Consider the following 16453-nt stretch of genomic DNA (forward strand, 5'->3'; position numbering starts at 1 on the left):
TGGCTTGCTTACATGACGTGTATCGGTGACGCAACCGGTAAGAAGCAGCAATCAATGCAGGGTATCGGGCCCGGGGTAGGGGTAAATAGGAGACGCATAGACGTCGAGCAGTGTATTGCCGAAAAGAGGTCCCTCTCCCGCGCCGCGTGCGTTGGACAGTTTCGCGGTGTTCGTTCGGTGCGACCAAATCTTGTCCGTTTGGCTGCTGAGTTCTGTCTCTGAGCGCCATTTTGTTATTGAACAACGAGATGTTCCGCGCTACATCATGAACGACCATCGAACGAAATAAAGCCTGCAAATGAACAAGCGGCAATCAACAATCGGTCGCGGTTACAGCAACAACAGTGGACGTAGCGTCACCGTCGATATTAACGAAGCGACAACAGGCGCATGCATTTGTTGTTGTCAAACAGTGCTTGAAGATCGCTGCTGTCGCTAGCAGTTACTGATGGTACGCACTGAATAGGCACTGACGTTCTTCCTTGGACCGGCCTACCAATTGACTATCTGAGCCTAAAAAGAACTCGATCGAAAACAGGTGTCAAAACGATGTTCGTAATGAAATTGTTAGTAGTAGAAGTCAAGCGTCATGAAGGCTGTAATGAAGATGCTGATGATGTTGCTGCCAGTGGAAGGTTAGAATTTACCGATACTGTGCGCCGTTGTTAGCAGCTTTTCGTCTTCTTGTTGCTTTCTTTGTTACTATCGCTGTCGCCGTTGGGGATGATGCTATTGTCGAGCGCTAGGTGAGTCGCCTGTGATGATACCACATCGGGACGCCGATGCCCTACCTGCAAGACGTGGATAATTATAAGGACACATACATATAGATACTTAGTTGGTTGGCCGATACGACGATGACAATCAAACAAAAATTAGTGCCGTTTTTTACATCTATCCACCTGCTATCATCGCAGGCAATAGCTTTTAACGCAAGGTTAAGTGAGTAAATTGACTTCGGCCGCGTTGACTGATGCCCAAGTAGCATCAGCAGATGCGTAATTGAGGCAGTTTACGTTTTCGCATGAGTACCGTATGAACTGCTTGACATTCTAGCAGTTAGGATGCTTTTCAAACAAAGAGAACTAGGGCCCATTTACGTCCGTTAGTACATGAAGACAACGAGCATTCTGTGAAGCGGCGTTCTATCTAAGCCTGCATACAGGCGAACGTGGACATGTATCATATTAAATGCCAATTGCTTGAAAATGCTTTTAGCCACCGCTACTACAACTGTTGCTTGTTCCTCCTCTGTTTTTGTCCGCAGAAGTGGCAAAAAAATCGCAGCAAGTACCGTTTCTTCAAGAATCATCCCACTGAAAAGCACCGTTCGTTTGCCGAATGGGAGCGAATAAGCCACGGTACTCTTGCTCACCTTCCTCAGTAGGTTAGTTCCGCTTTAGCCGGCTCACTCTACCGAACCATACCGTGAATCAGTATTATGATGTATGTCGACGGCAGGCCCTACGACTTATGTCATGCTAAGCTAATTGCCCTGTAGTTATTTTGGTTCCTGCAACTTGCTTCCGCGTGATAAATACTTGGAAGGTCAAGCGGCGGCCGAAATCGAGGCGCGGTGGACGAGCAACCAAAAAGGCGGTGATCAGATATACGGCTATAGATGATCTTTCGTGTATTCGTCGCCGTTTATTATTAGTTTTATGTGTTAATGAATTAAGTAGACAACGTTTTTCCCGGAATTAATACTATGGATAGTTCGAATTACCTAAGAGAACTATATTTGAAGGTCCAGAGTTAGATCACTGTGTAGATGCCCCCTAGTTGTACAGAACAGCTTGCCAGCTAAATATAAAAGATATTTGATATATTGCTGCCGTTACTTTTGACCATTCGGGGTCGACGAGATTCATAAATCAAAAAAGCATAAAAGTAAGTAGCTGGTTGGGTTTACTCAAATGAATCGTTCCGAGTGTGTACCTTGGTTATACAAGAACCAGGATTTTCCTTTATTACCTCTAGACATATTTAACTGAAGCTTTTGATCCTTCCAGCTTCCTGTCAAGGGATGGCACAATCGTTATTTGATGCTCATTATCTTACGTGTTTCTTCTGAGGTCCAGGTTTTTTTCTAACTAGACAAAACATCCTCGATTGACCTCCTATAAAGCTAATCGACCTGAATAAGATCCGGAGATCTTACACGATTAGACCCATTTTTAGCAGTAATTTTTCTGGACAGTGTTGCCGTGAGCTCGAGCCAGCTGAAACTAAGCGTTCAAAAGGATATCGTGCAGCCGAAGGATGCAGGATCCTATAACTGTAAGCAACTTTAAAACTGATTGAAAAAAAAATAGGTTTGATCATTTATCTATCTACGAAACATTGTTCGACTTGTATCTTCCTCATGAACATACACGATCTTTTTTTCTGTGCGCAATGGCTCGTATTCAGTATTTCAGTTACTGCACTTGGAATACGAACGGTTTATCGTGCACGTTTTTCAACTTCGTGGCTGCGTCGTGCAATCACACGTCTTATTAGGCGTTTTTATGCGACCCCTGGCCAATTGACAAATGGATAATAAGCCTAGATATGTCAATAGACACTAGGAAGATCGAATAGAACAATTTACAGAGTCCAAAAGGTAGACGAAGGTATTTCTTTAATGTTCAATTGTAAGTGATATGCTCGTAATAAATAACTTTGAAATACTTCGGGAATAGCTAACGTGATGACTGGTAGAAGGTAGAATCAGCAAAACGTTTAGTTTTTTCGTCACGATTAAAGCAAGAAGCTATATTATGTTTCCTTTTACATATTCCAAGCTATACAATGCTTACAACAATAGTAGGTAAGAAAGATAGTGGTACAGGGTAATAACAGGCAACAAAGACCTGCCGCGTCATCTCAGCATAATATCAGGTAGCTCTCAGCTTGGTGTGCCATCTTCGTATATTCTTCGTTCCGTTGGAACCTCTATGTCCCGAGTCGCTGGCAGGCATTCTGTCAAGCAGGCTGTTGGACCCTGAAGAATACTAGGTGTCTTGCTTAATCCGCACTAGAACAAGACCGTTTCGATGGCGCAAAACACATTTGGCTCGTGCAATAGATGATCTTCTCTTCTATACATTCGATTCCAGTTGCCGACCAGTTCTCCTGGTTGAAGGAGGTATGCGAATTAGCCCAAGCAGAAACATTTTTGGCACAACGCGAACCTATAATTCAACATATATCGATTGTTTATTGTTGATGAAGATGCGTTACGGCGCGTCTTTACGCGCCTTACCTTGTATTTATAGTACTGTACCACGTTAAAGTCGATTGTCCGATATCTTCAAACATTACCCTAATCACACTAACGGCACGCCATGATTATATATTGTCAATATGATTGTCTATTGATCGTGGCTGCTAATAATACTGCGCACGCTTTGGCTGGCAACCTTGACATGGGCAAAATTTTGTTAGGTCGGCGTGAAGAGCTGAACAATGTTTAAATGAAGAGTAAGAGGCAAACTGTGTTGACGCATATGTCACATATTCAAATACTGATACGAAATGACAGACCCATTTGTGTTATTAATAACGGTGAAAAAGTTCTGATACGTCCTTCTTTCGCTATCGCAAATCGAAGTGATTGAAGACTACTATCTAAATACAATGGGTAATTATAGCACAAAAACGCTTCATAAACTCATACACGTAAACACATACGATACCAGAGTTAAGTTGTTTTTGGAAATAGCTCACAGAACTGCAATTAATATTCTTGATGAATTAAGCGGTACATGACTATTTTCAGAATAGGAGAAGTCTATCTTTTCAAACGCGAACCAAAATTTTGTATGTGCAAAATTCTATTACTTATAGTTAAAAAAAAAAACTAAATTTGTTTTCAAGTATTTTGTATATGCGAATTTTACAAACGGGAAACAACAGGGAGGACTGTGCGATGTCAATTTAAGTACGCTTGTTATATTCTGATGATGAAAACACTACGTAAGAGCCAAAAGCTAAAACTCGAAAGAAGTGCTCGAAAATTGCCTATCAGTTAGATCTGTGCACAATAAAAGGTCAATTTAAGTTTGCGATATAAGAGCGGCACTGCATAGTAAGACAATCAATTAATTTCAACTACTATATGCTCCCTACGATGCCCCCCCACATAAGCCCCTATGACAATACGATTTTGTTCAATAACAGCATCCTCCCAATGAATATTAAGTTCGCCACACAGTGATATAGGTATCAAGTGAAGCTTACTGACGAACGACGACAGCATAATTATACACCTAGCGTTTTTTTTTGTGCGAGTTGACGCCATCATGAACCTCTGCCACACTTTGTGTGCGTTCTAGTTCTGAATTGACCGGCTTACTTGACTCTAGGTAGCAACTGTGGATCCGTTCCATTATCGCATTTTCTTCTTCTTTCGCCTGCAGCTGCGTTTGTCGGCGGGATTTATCGCTATCGTTGACTGCCAACCTCTGACCTTCTATTTTTCGCGCAAATTTATCGCATATTCGATCGGCTGTATTCTGGCTTCGTCGATATTAACGGCCACGGCGGACGGCCTGTTTCGTTGCCAGCTTCCACTGATGTGTTTCTGGCCTATGTATACATTTGTTCGCGTATTTTGTTCCATTCCAGACGCTAACAACGAATCCGATTCATCGCATCTGTATGTGGCCGCCTTTGTTTTCACCCTGTAGGAAGTACTTTTTTCCTGCAATTCGTTGCTTTGTTGCATCTGCTTGAACGATCCGAAACGCTTGCCGATCCGCCTCAAGCTACAGCAGTGAAGGGGACGGTGAACGGAGGCCAAGCGAATGCCGCGTCATTATTAAGTCTCGTATAAATACCTTATATGTTAGACATCATCATTGAACTAATCGCTTCTTGCGTCGCTCACCAGTTGACGCCCGACCATCGATAGAGTAGTTATACAGTGGTATAGGCAACGGCGAGTTCGTTTACGATACCCTGCGGACGAGTAGTTTTTTTTGCCCGAAATGTATTTTCTGTTGGTCGGGTGTGTTTGTCTTTTTTTAACTAGACAGAAATCGATGACAAAAGAATGTTCAAAGTGAAATTTCTGCGAGGTACAACCGCGTTCGGCGTTATGTCTACACTTGCGGTGTATATCATGACAAAGAAGATGATGCTTTACGGTACCAAGGTGATGCAGTTTTTGCCACTGCTCTGATTAAGTGGACTACCGTTACGCAAGATGATGAGTGTTGCTATCAGGATGAGATTTTCGTCAATGCTCTATCACCGTACAATAATATTTTTTCTATTATATTAGCAATCGTATTACTTCAAGGATACGTCCTTAGTATCTGCTGCTATTGCCGATTTTGAACATTCTAGCAAGCCTTCACAATTACGGGCCTTGCGTTATGTTAGGTGTTAACTAGTAAGTGCCCGGTTTAGAATGCTCACATGAGACTGGTCAGCGATGGAAGTAGATCAATCGCGTCTCGTAATAGCGTTAAAAGACGAAAGGTGACCGTATCTATAAATTGATGATCGCATCACCTTGAGAACAAAGCACGCTCGACGGTGCGTCATTGAGTGCCTGTTTAAGATCGGTTGGCCATTGTACAATACGTTCATTTAGAAGATGATTATATATATATATATAACTACAAATAATAGGTTTCACCTAGTTACCATTCCGTTGTCGATGGTTGTGAGTAACGACCATAGCCGAAGGATCATGTTCGTCCCTCGGGACTCGTACAAATCGAGAACGATATGTATATATAAACTATCAGTAATAACACTACATACAGTTAATTACTCACAATTGTTAAACTAACGAAGATTAGAAGAATAATATAAACAATAAGAAAAATAGTATTGCAATAGTGTACTTGTGACTAGCTGAATCGGAGGTTGAACGTAAGGAGTACTGGTCCTTTCCTAATCGGAGATCGTCGGCTACGATAGGATCGACCGTTATGTCTGTTCACATTTACTCGAGTTCTCGAAGCAAAAACGAAACGAATTACTCCTTGGTAGCAAGCGCCCTTTACACTACATATATATATAATGCTTTCTATTTGACTTTTTAGTGCTACATGCAATAATATATAGGGTATTTATGTGTTTCAAATTTAACCATTACGACGCCATTAATTGACTAGGAGGAAGTGCTAAAGGTTGCGGATGTTCGATAAGGTTGATTGCCTAATAGGCACAGACATGATACAACGATATCTACGATAAAGTAATTAAGTCTTATCACATACAGATGCATCTTGGAGGAACCTTCTACATGTAACACAACTATTCAACAAAACTGGTAACGATATTCCGATAGAGTTCAATGGAACAACACAATGGAAAATGAGCTGCTGTCGCAATAGCTCATCCATCGATGCAGGTGTCTATTAGAACGCCTAATTTTACTTATAAAACATTGTTTAGGTATTGTAACGTCACCTCTTGCCAATTTTCATAGCTGGAATTGCGAACAAACAAATAGATTCTTCACCGGTTTATCCAACGCCACGTAAAGGGCAGGTCAATGCACTATCGGAAACTGATCTGAATATATGCCTGCCGTTTATTTGACCGAAGCGTCCGCTACTGCGGTGGCTATTGAATCATTGTTGTTTTTGAATATCCGCTGGTCCGACTATCCGATAAGATACCCAGACACGCGCATAATAAACGTGTAAGCAGTGCGCCACCGTTCCATCCTTCTTCGTTACAACGCGTTCATGAGTCACCTTATCTAAGCTGCTATCGTCACAGCGGCACCACCGCAATACAGACTGAAGAAACTTGTGTGCCCTATAAAACCGTACAGGGTCGTATTGTACTTACATTCGTCGCTGTTACAATTTAAGTACGTAGAAAACTTGAATGGGAACTCCCGTTACGAGGATTTCCATTGTCTGTCATCGATGTCGTTATAGAAATCAACATCGCTTCCTTCCTTCCTTCCTTCCTTCCTTTCTTTCTTTCTTTCTTTCTATGGATCCGACCATTATTGAGACGAGTTTGGACCATTCGTTCTAGCCATTGTATTGGCGGTGCAGGGCAGACATTTTACTGTATATACGTACAATACGGCGTCAAACGAAACAACGGGTTCTCATCTGACGTGCGTATGGAGCGTCATCTCGCTTACTTATTACGATAGTATAGTATATATAATAATTATTGATAATTGCAGACTACGGCTTTTCATGCGTGCACAGCTGAACGTTGGGCGGCTTCACGCTGAATAGATTGGACCTGATGACGATGCCAGCAATAACGTTTATAATTACGATGCCGACAATAGTGCGTGTTAAACTGTCGCCTTCACTCACGCATAAATTACCGCTCGTGGTAGCCCGTAACCCGCCACCCGTAGCATCGTATGATAAAGTATTATTTATTGGTGTGGCCGCACCATTCACGACTGGCATTGCTTTTTTTTTTTTTTTTTTTTTAACACGCTGCTTGACTGCGGAACTACAGCTTTCTCTGAACCACTCAGCGTTAACCCATCGTCTGCCCAAGCCTTCACATACGCGCTGCTCTTTCATCTCTGCGTTGTCAGTGTGATCTAATGTGGAGTGGGCTTCGTGCGACCCGATGAACGTAGTAACTATCGGGGCCGTTCCGATGCGGCTGCCAGTTGCGGGGCCATTGTCGACGTACCGCCAGTCCGACGATATATTGTCGCGCATCGAGCCGCGTATACGTAACATCCATTTGATGTTCCAAGATAGCTGAACTGCTTTGGTGATTTGTTCGACCGAGATGATCATGTTCATTGCCGAGCGCATCGCGGCATCGTTCGACTAGCGCGATGGCAAACGGCCGTGGCAAATTCCGCCGCAACTTCGTCAGGGGGCGATGACTTAATGGCGTTAGTCGAGATGGTGGGAGTAGCCGTCCGCCGAGTGTGGTGGGCTGATGGTGAAGCTAAAACGAAAACGAGTACTCAAGCTATGGCGGGGACATTGCTGATGATGCTGGCTGGGGCGGTGGGCACTTTGTCCGTAAGCAGGGGTTGGCTGGGACAAAGAAAACAGGAAAGCTGCTGCTCGGTATTTGATGCCCACAGCTCGAGCAAGCTTTGCTCCGATCTTCAGCTCGGCTCAGACTTCACTTGACTTAAGACTTTACAAGAAGCAGGCCACGCTCTACGACTGGTTGAAGCTAGTACAGTGTAACATCATTGCACTGTAGCTGCTTTTACGACAAGAGCCGTCATACGTAAACGCGTACCTTTGGTGAAGTTTCGCTTTCTCCAATATGGCTTCATCGGTTAGTTCGACGATTTCCTGGTAGCAGTTAATCTGGAGTCCATACGCGACGAATCAACGACGCCCGCCTACCAACGAAGCTCCTAGCGGTTGCAAAAGACGACGAGGATCTGATTTGATACGACGATTTACTTTTGAAATTTACAAAAAAAAGAGCAACCGACTGTAAAGTGTTTGTTTTGCCCTAGGTCCCTGAATTTATTTTCGTGGTGCTTAGGAACTGTGAGTGCGTGATTTGTACCTCGCCTAATAGAGCCCTACTAGGGGTTCGCTTTTCGAGTCTGAAGTGTCGGTGAAGTACAACGTGAGAAAAGAGCCAGAGCAATGAAACTGCTTGATAAAATACGCCATTTCATGAACATACGGCGAAAGTCGGTTCTACAAGGCCGATTTGAAAAGTAGGCATCGTCTTATTACCTAACCCCGAACCGCTTCTGTCAAGGCACTAGGTGTCTGCGGAACTATGACCTATTATTTATAGGCTTATTTTTTACGTGTCGTCAGTACGTTTGTTCATTCTCAAGCTTCAATTGCCATTATCCAATGACATTAGCTATTCACGTCTAGCCGTTAACGTTCGTTTTTTCAGGAAGAACTTGTCTGCAATATATTATCGATTTTGTATAATAGACACCGTCCGTTTTAATATGAGCGATATTCTGCTCTGTCTGGCGACATTTAATGATCATGATGATGAACGCGCCATTGGGTCCCCTGAACCCCTGAGCTGAGTGCTTGATCATCCATTTCGTATCCCGTCTCCACCAGTAGTATACTTCGTTCTAACTATGCATTATAGATGAGGGAGAAATGGTTTCCATTCGACTATAGCGATATGCCAATTGCTCTTGCTCTGGTGTGACTACTACCAGCCGTGTTTCTTTTATAACAACTTCTTACTGTTTCGCTGCCAGATAATGGTCCAGTATCATTTATAACTAATATCTAAGCATTCCTCGACGTCGGTCATAGTGTTCGTAACGATTTGGAATTACCTTGCGGTTTTCGCCGGCCATCATCGTAGTACCAACGCCCGGTATCGCGAAGTTAGCGGTTGGCGCTTGCGCGCATTTTGTAAATGGCGATGGCATGCAGAATCGTCGCCGCTGATGTTGAATGAGCGATCAAGATGAGGTGCTGATGGTAGTTGTCCTATTCGATGTGCTCAAGTAGCTTAGTCATTGGCGTGGTGGCTAAACTTCACGTATATGCGTGTATTAACAGTGACACCAACTAATGTGAAGAGTTACGTAACAGCATGGCACTTAAGAGATCTGAGCAAATGAAACAGGCAGACTCGCCTGTTTCAACATGTATATATATATATAGGCAGCACATCATTAGCTGTAATGAAAAATGCTTTTCTAAGGAACAACAATTTCGACAGGGCTGATAGATGAACAGTGGTGGTTTGCCAACGTATATGATGGACCTCGTCTCTGCATTTATGTAGTTTTTCAACAGCTTCACTTTACACAGTTTGGGTAGTCGTTGGCACGACGCATATTTGTGTATCGCCATATCGATACTGCGGCCCTTCGCTGGTCTGCCTATTTATTGGACATCATGCGCGTGGCCTGCAGTGGCACGCAAAAATGTATGGAGTGGCCAGAGTTGATCGCGATATCTTCGTATGCTTACAACCAGATCGACTTGAAAAGCTGCCAATTTCTTCTCTAGTTTTGTGATCGGTAAGATGTTACTGTCCCGCTAACGTTACCACGTAATGTCTCGTTGTTTTTCAGGACCAACCAGATCCGCACTAGCTGTTCTCTAGATTTCCTCAATGAAATCCGTGGACAGAAGAGCGATTCGCTTGGAAGTCAGGTTGCTGTCAACTTCAACCCCGGAGGCATTTTCAATCAGGTCGGTAGCAGGCATCCGATAAAAATAGCTCCCTGACGCTAAAAAATAAACGCTGTGGGCTTTCGATGACAATAAGAGGAAGACGAACGCATAAAAAGTGTCCAATGAAGAGAACTTTAGCTGCTAATCTTCGAAAATCACCATTATTGTTATTTACTACAAAAATGTTAATTAACACCGCATTTATATCGTTCCTGATAAACATTTGACCTATATCCTCTAGCAATAGCAACAGTACCCTTTTATCAGGTGTTTATCCTCTACGCTAAATGGGCTAAATTAGACCTTTTATGGTCTATTTGCGTTGGGTTTCATTGTTAGTCCGACGAGGGAGTCTAAAAGTGCCGAAATCGGACCGTTAAGATAACAAGCTGAAGCCCGTAATAATTCGTCTCTGATTCTTCATTGTTTGTGATTAGTTGTACATTTATCAAGCAATAATACATTTCGGTTATTTCAAGTACACCTGAAATTGTGCCCGAAGCAAATTAAAGGAAAAATACTACTACTACTATATAAATAACAATACTCTGCAATAGCATCAACTCAATTTTGCAAACCTATCACTCGATAGGACAGATAGCATTTGGATAAGCTAAAAAAATACCTGCAATCTTGTACTGTTAAGTCGGAGGGCAAGGAAAAAAGAAAAATTTGTGTGCACTTAGTAGCGCGCAGGCTCTGAATTTAAAATAGAGCCATTTAATGGAAATGGCCATTAAGCAATTTCTTTGTTGCAATTTCAGCGTATTAAACAAAATCCAGACTGATTTTACAGTTTAAATAGTATATGTATTAAATTGTGGAGATTTTTTCCCAAGTGAAATAGGTCTACTTCTAATCGAGCTGCTTAACAGTATATCCGAGCTCGATCAGTGCATAGCTTAAACGCTTGCGTGACTTTATACATGGTAGAACATGCAGTCACAATGTTACTCTAGAAATACATCATTCTTCTTTTGACGATTTAATCCATTACTAAACTATGTTGTTATAGGTAGCGGTCATTTTGATAGCAAACGCTAAATAACAAGGTAGTTCCCCATAGTAACAAAGTAGTGTTTCGGTAGCGGGATTTTAGAAGGATACGTCTGGCAAATGACGCCCACAAACACACACCCACCCATACAGTGGACGTATATATAATACAGTGTGGAAATATGCTGTATTTGTCGTTATAGTTTGTCTAGAGTAAAAATAAAAGCTGAAAAGCTATAGGTAATTTACTGTTGAAGCCGGTCGAAGTCAGCACAAATGATATTATGCTAGTTGATATTTGGCCATGACCTATGTCAAGCCGGTCCAGGCGACCTCACTGGCGTATCACTGAATAAAGCTAAGTGAGATGTGGGCACCGATTTGATTGTTTGGAGATTGCCTTTGTCGAACGGAGGCGCTCAAAACGAACAAATGCTGGCTGCTCCTCGAAACCATGCGGTTGGCGACGTTCTATCAAGCGAAACCCCACTGCCTGCCTATATCGCTTACGTACGATCGATCTGTCGATTGAGATACGCCATAATAGTATACGACATTACGATTATGTTTACCGCCATTAAATTTTAAAGATTATTTTTGTACCTGACGACCACCAGTGGACAGTAAAAACCTTCTACATAGGCCAGTGAAGGAGCTGAATAATAATAATAATAATAATTACATGCGACGAGAGCGCTGAATAAAATGAAAACCGTGGTCGGTATAGGTCGGTTGATTCGATTCATACTGTATGAGCAGTTCAAAATCTGCAGAGCTCTTAGATCCGTTAGGTAAAAATGGCTGCGATGGACCATAATTTTTGACAAAATTATGATGCCGCTTTTGGTGGCCATAAAATTCGTACAGGATAAGTAATTTTTGTCGATTGTTGTATTTTACAGCTATGCCAACAAGGCGAAGATGGCCATATTAATTTGTAGGGTATTTTATAGGCATATGCTGAAGCACTTGTGCGCGCTAATCTTTAACGTGGAACACGTAAAATAGTTAATGTATAGTGGGTTTTTTGTATTCAGTACTGCATGGTTGCGTTGATCTGAATCGTATTTGTCGTTTCGGGCACGACATGACAACATCCCTGGCAGCATGACCGGCTGAAATCACAACCAAATTAACTATTTTAGGTCCCACTTTTAGCCATCGGACGACAGTCCTTTGTCATGGGCATATGTAATTTCGCAGACACTTCACCGACTCGAAGCATCATATTCAGCTATAGTAGTTTTCTTTGTCGATGCCAACGTAAATATGTAGCGTATCTCTTTTAACGTTCTATGCCTACTTTTGCTCGAACAGACAATGGATTCCCTAGCAGATCCCCAACTCGGAAGCTAGCGTACGGTGTGCGGAAGCATGAAATCCTTCTCCGTGGCGTTCTGCCGCATTCGATTCCATGAAGAAAGGTATCTCTCTGACTTTGAGAATAATCAAACGCGATTCCTACTATTATGATAACTCTTGACTAGTGTAGAAAGCTGGTGGGCTGACTGAGAGTGGGTCGAAATGACAACAGTGTAATCTCCGACCGATCTATAAATCGCCGTTCACTGAACCTACGCGTTGTGCGCCAAACGTGTAGAAAGCAAATATGGCTTTATCGATAGTGTTGCAAATTTCTATTGCTGCAAATTGACAAATCACAACAAGGATTCTTTAGTCCCACATTTTTGCTAGCGCTCTTGCAGTCGTACCCTCTCGTAGCGTCATCAACAGTGTTTCGTCTGCGTGGCAGCTGAGGGATGAGACGCCAATTTGGATATATCGAAACGATTAACTTCATGGCTCTACCCTCTGTACCGCACGAAAGATCATGTTATACATAGCGATAACGGTTCTGCAATATCAATAACAACGGGGTATAAGGGCAGTATACTACCAAAGGAACAGCACTTTTATCTGGCACATAATAGCAGGACTCGTACTGATGTAACGGTGGGTTCATCTGCAAACAACAACGTATTGGGCTGGCAACAAACACCTGCTTAATAATCTTTGTCTTGGTTTTGGACCCTGAACGTCGAATGTTCGTTACACTATGCGCGCTAAAGAGAACGCCTCCTCCGTCTGTTTTTCTAATTAAAGGAAGTGTACAACAACGGCAAGATTCGTCTTGGTAAATGTCACTGCTAAAAGTGGGCTGATAATATAAAACGATAAGTCTAAGTTGGCCGATAGTAAGCCGTACCGGTGCGTTACTAGGCTGAATATTACCTACCTGTTGGATACCGAAAACAATCGAGTGGGCTAAAAGCCATGTGACGTTGTAATACATGTGGTTGTTCTTAATCTATTGTAATATACTTATGTAAGGATTTCTGCATGTTTACTCATGCCGATTGAACACGCCAACAATATCTAGACGACTTCTACGACCACAAGATTGAACTATTGGATCATGTAGATGATAATCACTTCGACATTTTTCTGCAAGCTGCTGATGGATTTTTCACTGTTGGGTTGCGGATAAATTTTCTTTTATAATGCTTACGCCAAGGTTCTACAATGGAGAACTTTGCGTGTATGATTAGTTGTTCAACTGAACGGTTGATTTTAGTCGTCAGTCATAGCGGGCATATTTAAAAGAAAGGAAGCACATTCCGATAGCAAAGAGTTTGGTATCGTTTTATCTTGATGGAGTGTTATGCCTACTTCAGCTCCCGGCCCGACATCGGAGATCGCGTGGTGCAGGCCACGAACGACATTTTTAAAATTTTAGCTAAATGCATGTCTTTTACACGAGGCTTCCCTTAGGACATCTGTTAGTAACCTGTTTACTAAATTTTATCTTGTACTTCATTTATAGTCAGTAGGCAGCCTTTCGCCTGTAACGCCGCCTCCACGACATCGTTATATTTCTCCGGAACGAAGAGCTGGCGTCAGGAATAAAGGGGCTGGTTCGACTCCGCCGTCGAACAGCGGTACCCCGACACCTGCAAAGGCCGTTTTCATCCTTCAGAAATCGGAAAGCCGCGAAAGTGTTCACATTGACGTCAGCATCGTCAACGATGACGGGCTCTGCAACACGAGCACCAACGAGGACGAAGGCGGCAGCAACAGCAATCGCAACAACACGCTGGCCAGTATCGGGTACGTTTGACGACCGTAGAGTCGTATTTAAGATTATTGGACTATTATTACCGCCTAAATCAAATCATCAGTTTATATTAATAATATGTTTCCATGTGGCGTTTATTTTTGATAAGCAGCTCTCAGGTAATGAGCACCACGACGCTTCCAATCATTCGAAGTGCGGAAGTTTGCGACGACGAAACCCACAACCAAAAAATAGCGCTAGACCATTTCAAATTTGCGAGGACACGAAGCATGCGGGGTCCTAAAGGCTTACGCATCTCGAAAGTGTACCATCAAGGAAGAGAAGCCGATACTACAGCTGCCCTTACGTTCTCATCAGAAGATGAGGGTACTTTGGCCTTTCTATAATTTCTTATTCTCTTTTTGGGAAAATGGGAATACTATGATGTATGCGGGTATCCTGAATATAGAAGCATTAATTATTTTGTGAGCTCAAAGTTATGTAATAATTATAACAGTCCGCTAGCTTTGTCTTTTTATTTTATTTTTTTTTTAATTAATGTTCACTTTGTTACATTCTCTCGCCTCTCTTCTATACTATCCAGCCATCAGTCCATTTAGGAGTACTATATATATATATATATATGTATATATATAGATTTTTGTGTATCTGAAGTTGTTGCTTTATTTTTTTATTTAATCACGTTCGTTAGTACACTCATATGCTTGTGATTATAGGAAAAGGTAATTCCGATCAATCAGAATCGCCTCCGCCCTTGCCACCGCGGCGACACAGGTCTCGGCCAGGTACTGCGATGTCATCGTATCGGGCTGGAGGTGGTCACCAGAGCACGCTGGATACCAACTCGATTTCTTCAGAAGAATCCTTTCCTTCTATTCCCTGTCTACTGGCGACCGACCTGCATCGTTTGCGGGTGACAGGTGATGTGGTTCCGCCCGTGGTTCCACCCAAGAGCCCACTTATAACCCGCATTGAAGTGACAGGAGAGCCCGTCAAGCCCACTGTGATATCGACTGAGGGCGTTGACAATAGTCGCCATCATGTTCGAAGTCGCTCGGAAGTAATCTGCGGCAGTGAAGAAGCGAAAATTGTCGCTGCCAAGATAAGTGCAGTCCGACTGCCGCCTGTTATTAAGAAGAACACTCGCACTAAGAGCTCGGACAACATTATCCGCAAAAATAGGCCTCAAGCTACGAAGAGCGAATCCAGTGACTCGGTTGACGAGGGTATGCATTTTAGCGATAATCTATTTAGTGGATGCTAATAGAACTTGATAATATTCGTTATAGCCTATGGATAACATATTACGTCCTTAAAAGGTCAATCTTTCTTTCTCTCTATATTAGAAAACCTAGAACTAGTAAGCTTTCCCCAATCACTTCTTTTTTCTTCTGTTAGTTTGTGTAGACAATGATTCTAACATTTGTTCATTTCGCTTTACGATTCGTTGGCTCGGTGTTTATTACAGGCATAGTCCTATCTACTCCGACGAAGGCTAGAAGTCACTCGGCCGGTCGGACAAGGAAGCTATCTGAAGAGATCGAAAGCTACAATGTATATAACGTCCGCACCGGCAAAATTACGACGAGCCTTCAGAAACCTGTGTCGTCTACGACTAGTGCAGTACCATCGGGAGCCACCGATACCTCCACGCTTACTAAACGTGCTGAGCGGCATCAGAATTGTAAAAAATGCATTCACGCCACCAAGAGCTAATCACTGGTAATGGGCTAGTCAGCTTGGTGGTTTCTCCGAACATGCAGAGAGAAAACGGAAATGCAACATCATTTCAGAACCGGAAGTAACCGCACCGGAAGGAGATGGCGTGGGAAAAAACAAACAGTCCAGCCCAGTGGGCGCGAACAGCAATAGAGAAGGACGGGAACTTGCGTTCAAAGCGACCATGGTATGCGGATTTTCAACTCCAGCAAAAGGAAACGAGATCGTAGGCTGAGCGAGCCGATGACGGAAAACGCATGATGATTATTTGGAGCAATGGCACCAAATGAATCTTTATTAGCAAACCGAATGTTGCGTCGCTCACGGGAGCTGCTAATAAGAAAAGAGTAATTGTTTCTGCAGTTGTCATGATTCTGTTTTTAAACAGATTAAAGAAACGCTAGTAGAAAGACAGAATAGTGATTCCAAACGAGCAAAAAAATAATGAGATATGGGAAAAACATCGGATTGGTGCGGATCCTGCTCTGGCAGGAGACGACGTGCAATAGCCGAAGTCGCAATTGTTGTTTGTTTCCTCATATACAAATAACACAGTATATACATAATATGTATATACTGT

The 16453-nt window shown here is 42.7% G+C and overlaps 1 protein-coding gene across 2 annotated transcripts in view; it reads left to right on the plus strand.

The window, feature by feature from the left end:
* The window catches only part of LOC111270554 (uncharacterized), an 86005-nt gene extending 69575 nt beyond the window's left edge, over positions 1 to 16430 (plus strand). Inside the window, exons 1-6 of one of the 2 annotated variants that reach the window (XM_022850830.2) lie at positions 8433 to 8632; positions 9980 to 10100; positions 13903 to 14186; positions 14306 to 14520; positions 14871 to 15380; positions 15623 to 16430. In XM_022850830.2, coding sequence (XP_022706565.1) covers positions 8559 to 8632; positions 9980 to 10100; positions 13903 to 14186; positions 14306 to 14520; positions 14871 to 15380; positions 15623 to 15870 — 1452 coding nt within the window. In that variant the 5' untranslated portion in view covers positions 8433 to 8558 and the 3' untranslated portion in view covers positions 15871 to 16430. Of the gene's footprint in view, positions 1 to 8432; positions 8633 to 9979; positions 10101 to 13902; positions 14187 to 14305; positions 14521 to 14870; positions 15381 to 15622 lie in introns of those variants that run through there. The other variant, XM_022850829.2, reaches the window with a different exon arrangement.
* The last annotated feature ends 23 nt before the right edge of the window (positions 16431 to 16453 follow it).

Source organism: Varroa jacobsoni, unplaced genomic scaffold, assembly GCF_002532875.2.
Source record: "Varroa jacobsoni isolate VJ856 unplaced genomic scaffold, vjacob_1.0 contig00006, whole genome shotgun sequence".
Classification (NCBI taxonomy): domain Eukaryota; kingdom Metazoa; phylum Arthropoda; class Arachnida; order Mesostigmata; family Varroidae; genus Varroa; species Varroa jacobsoni.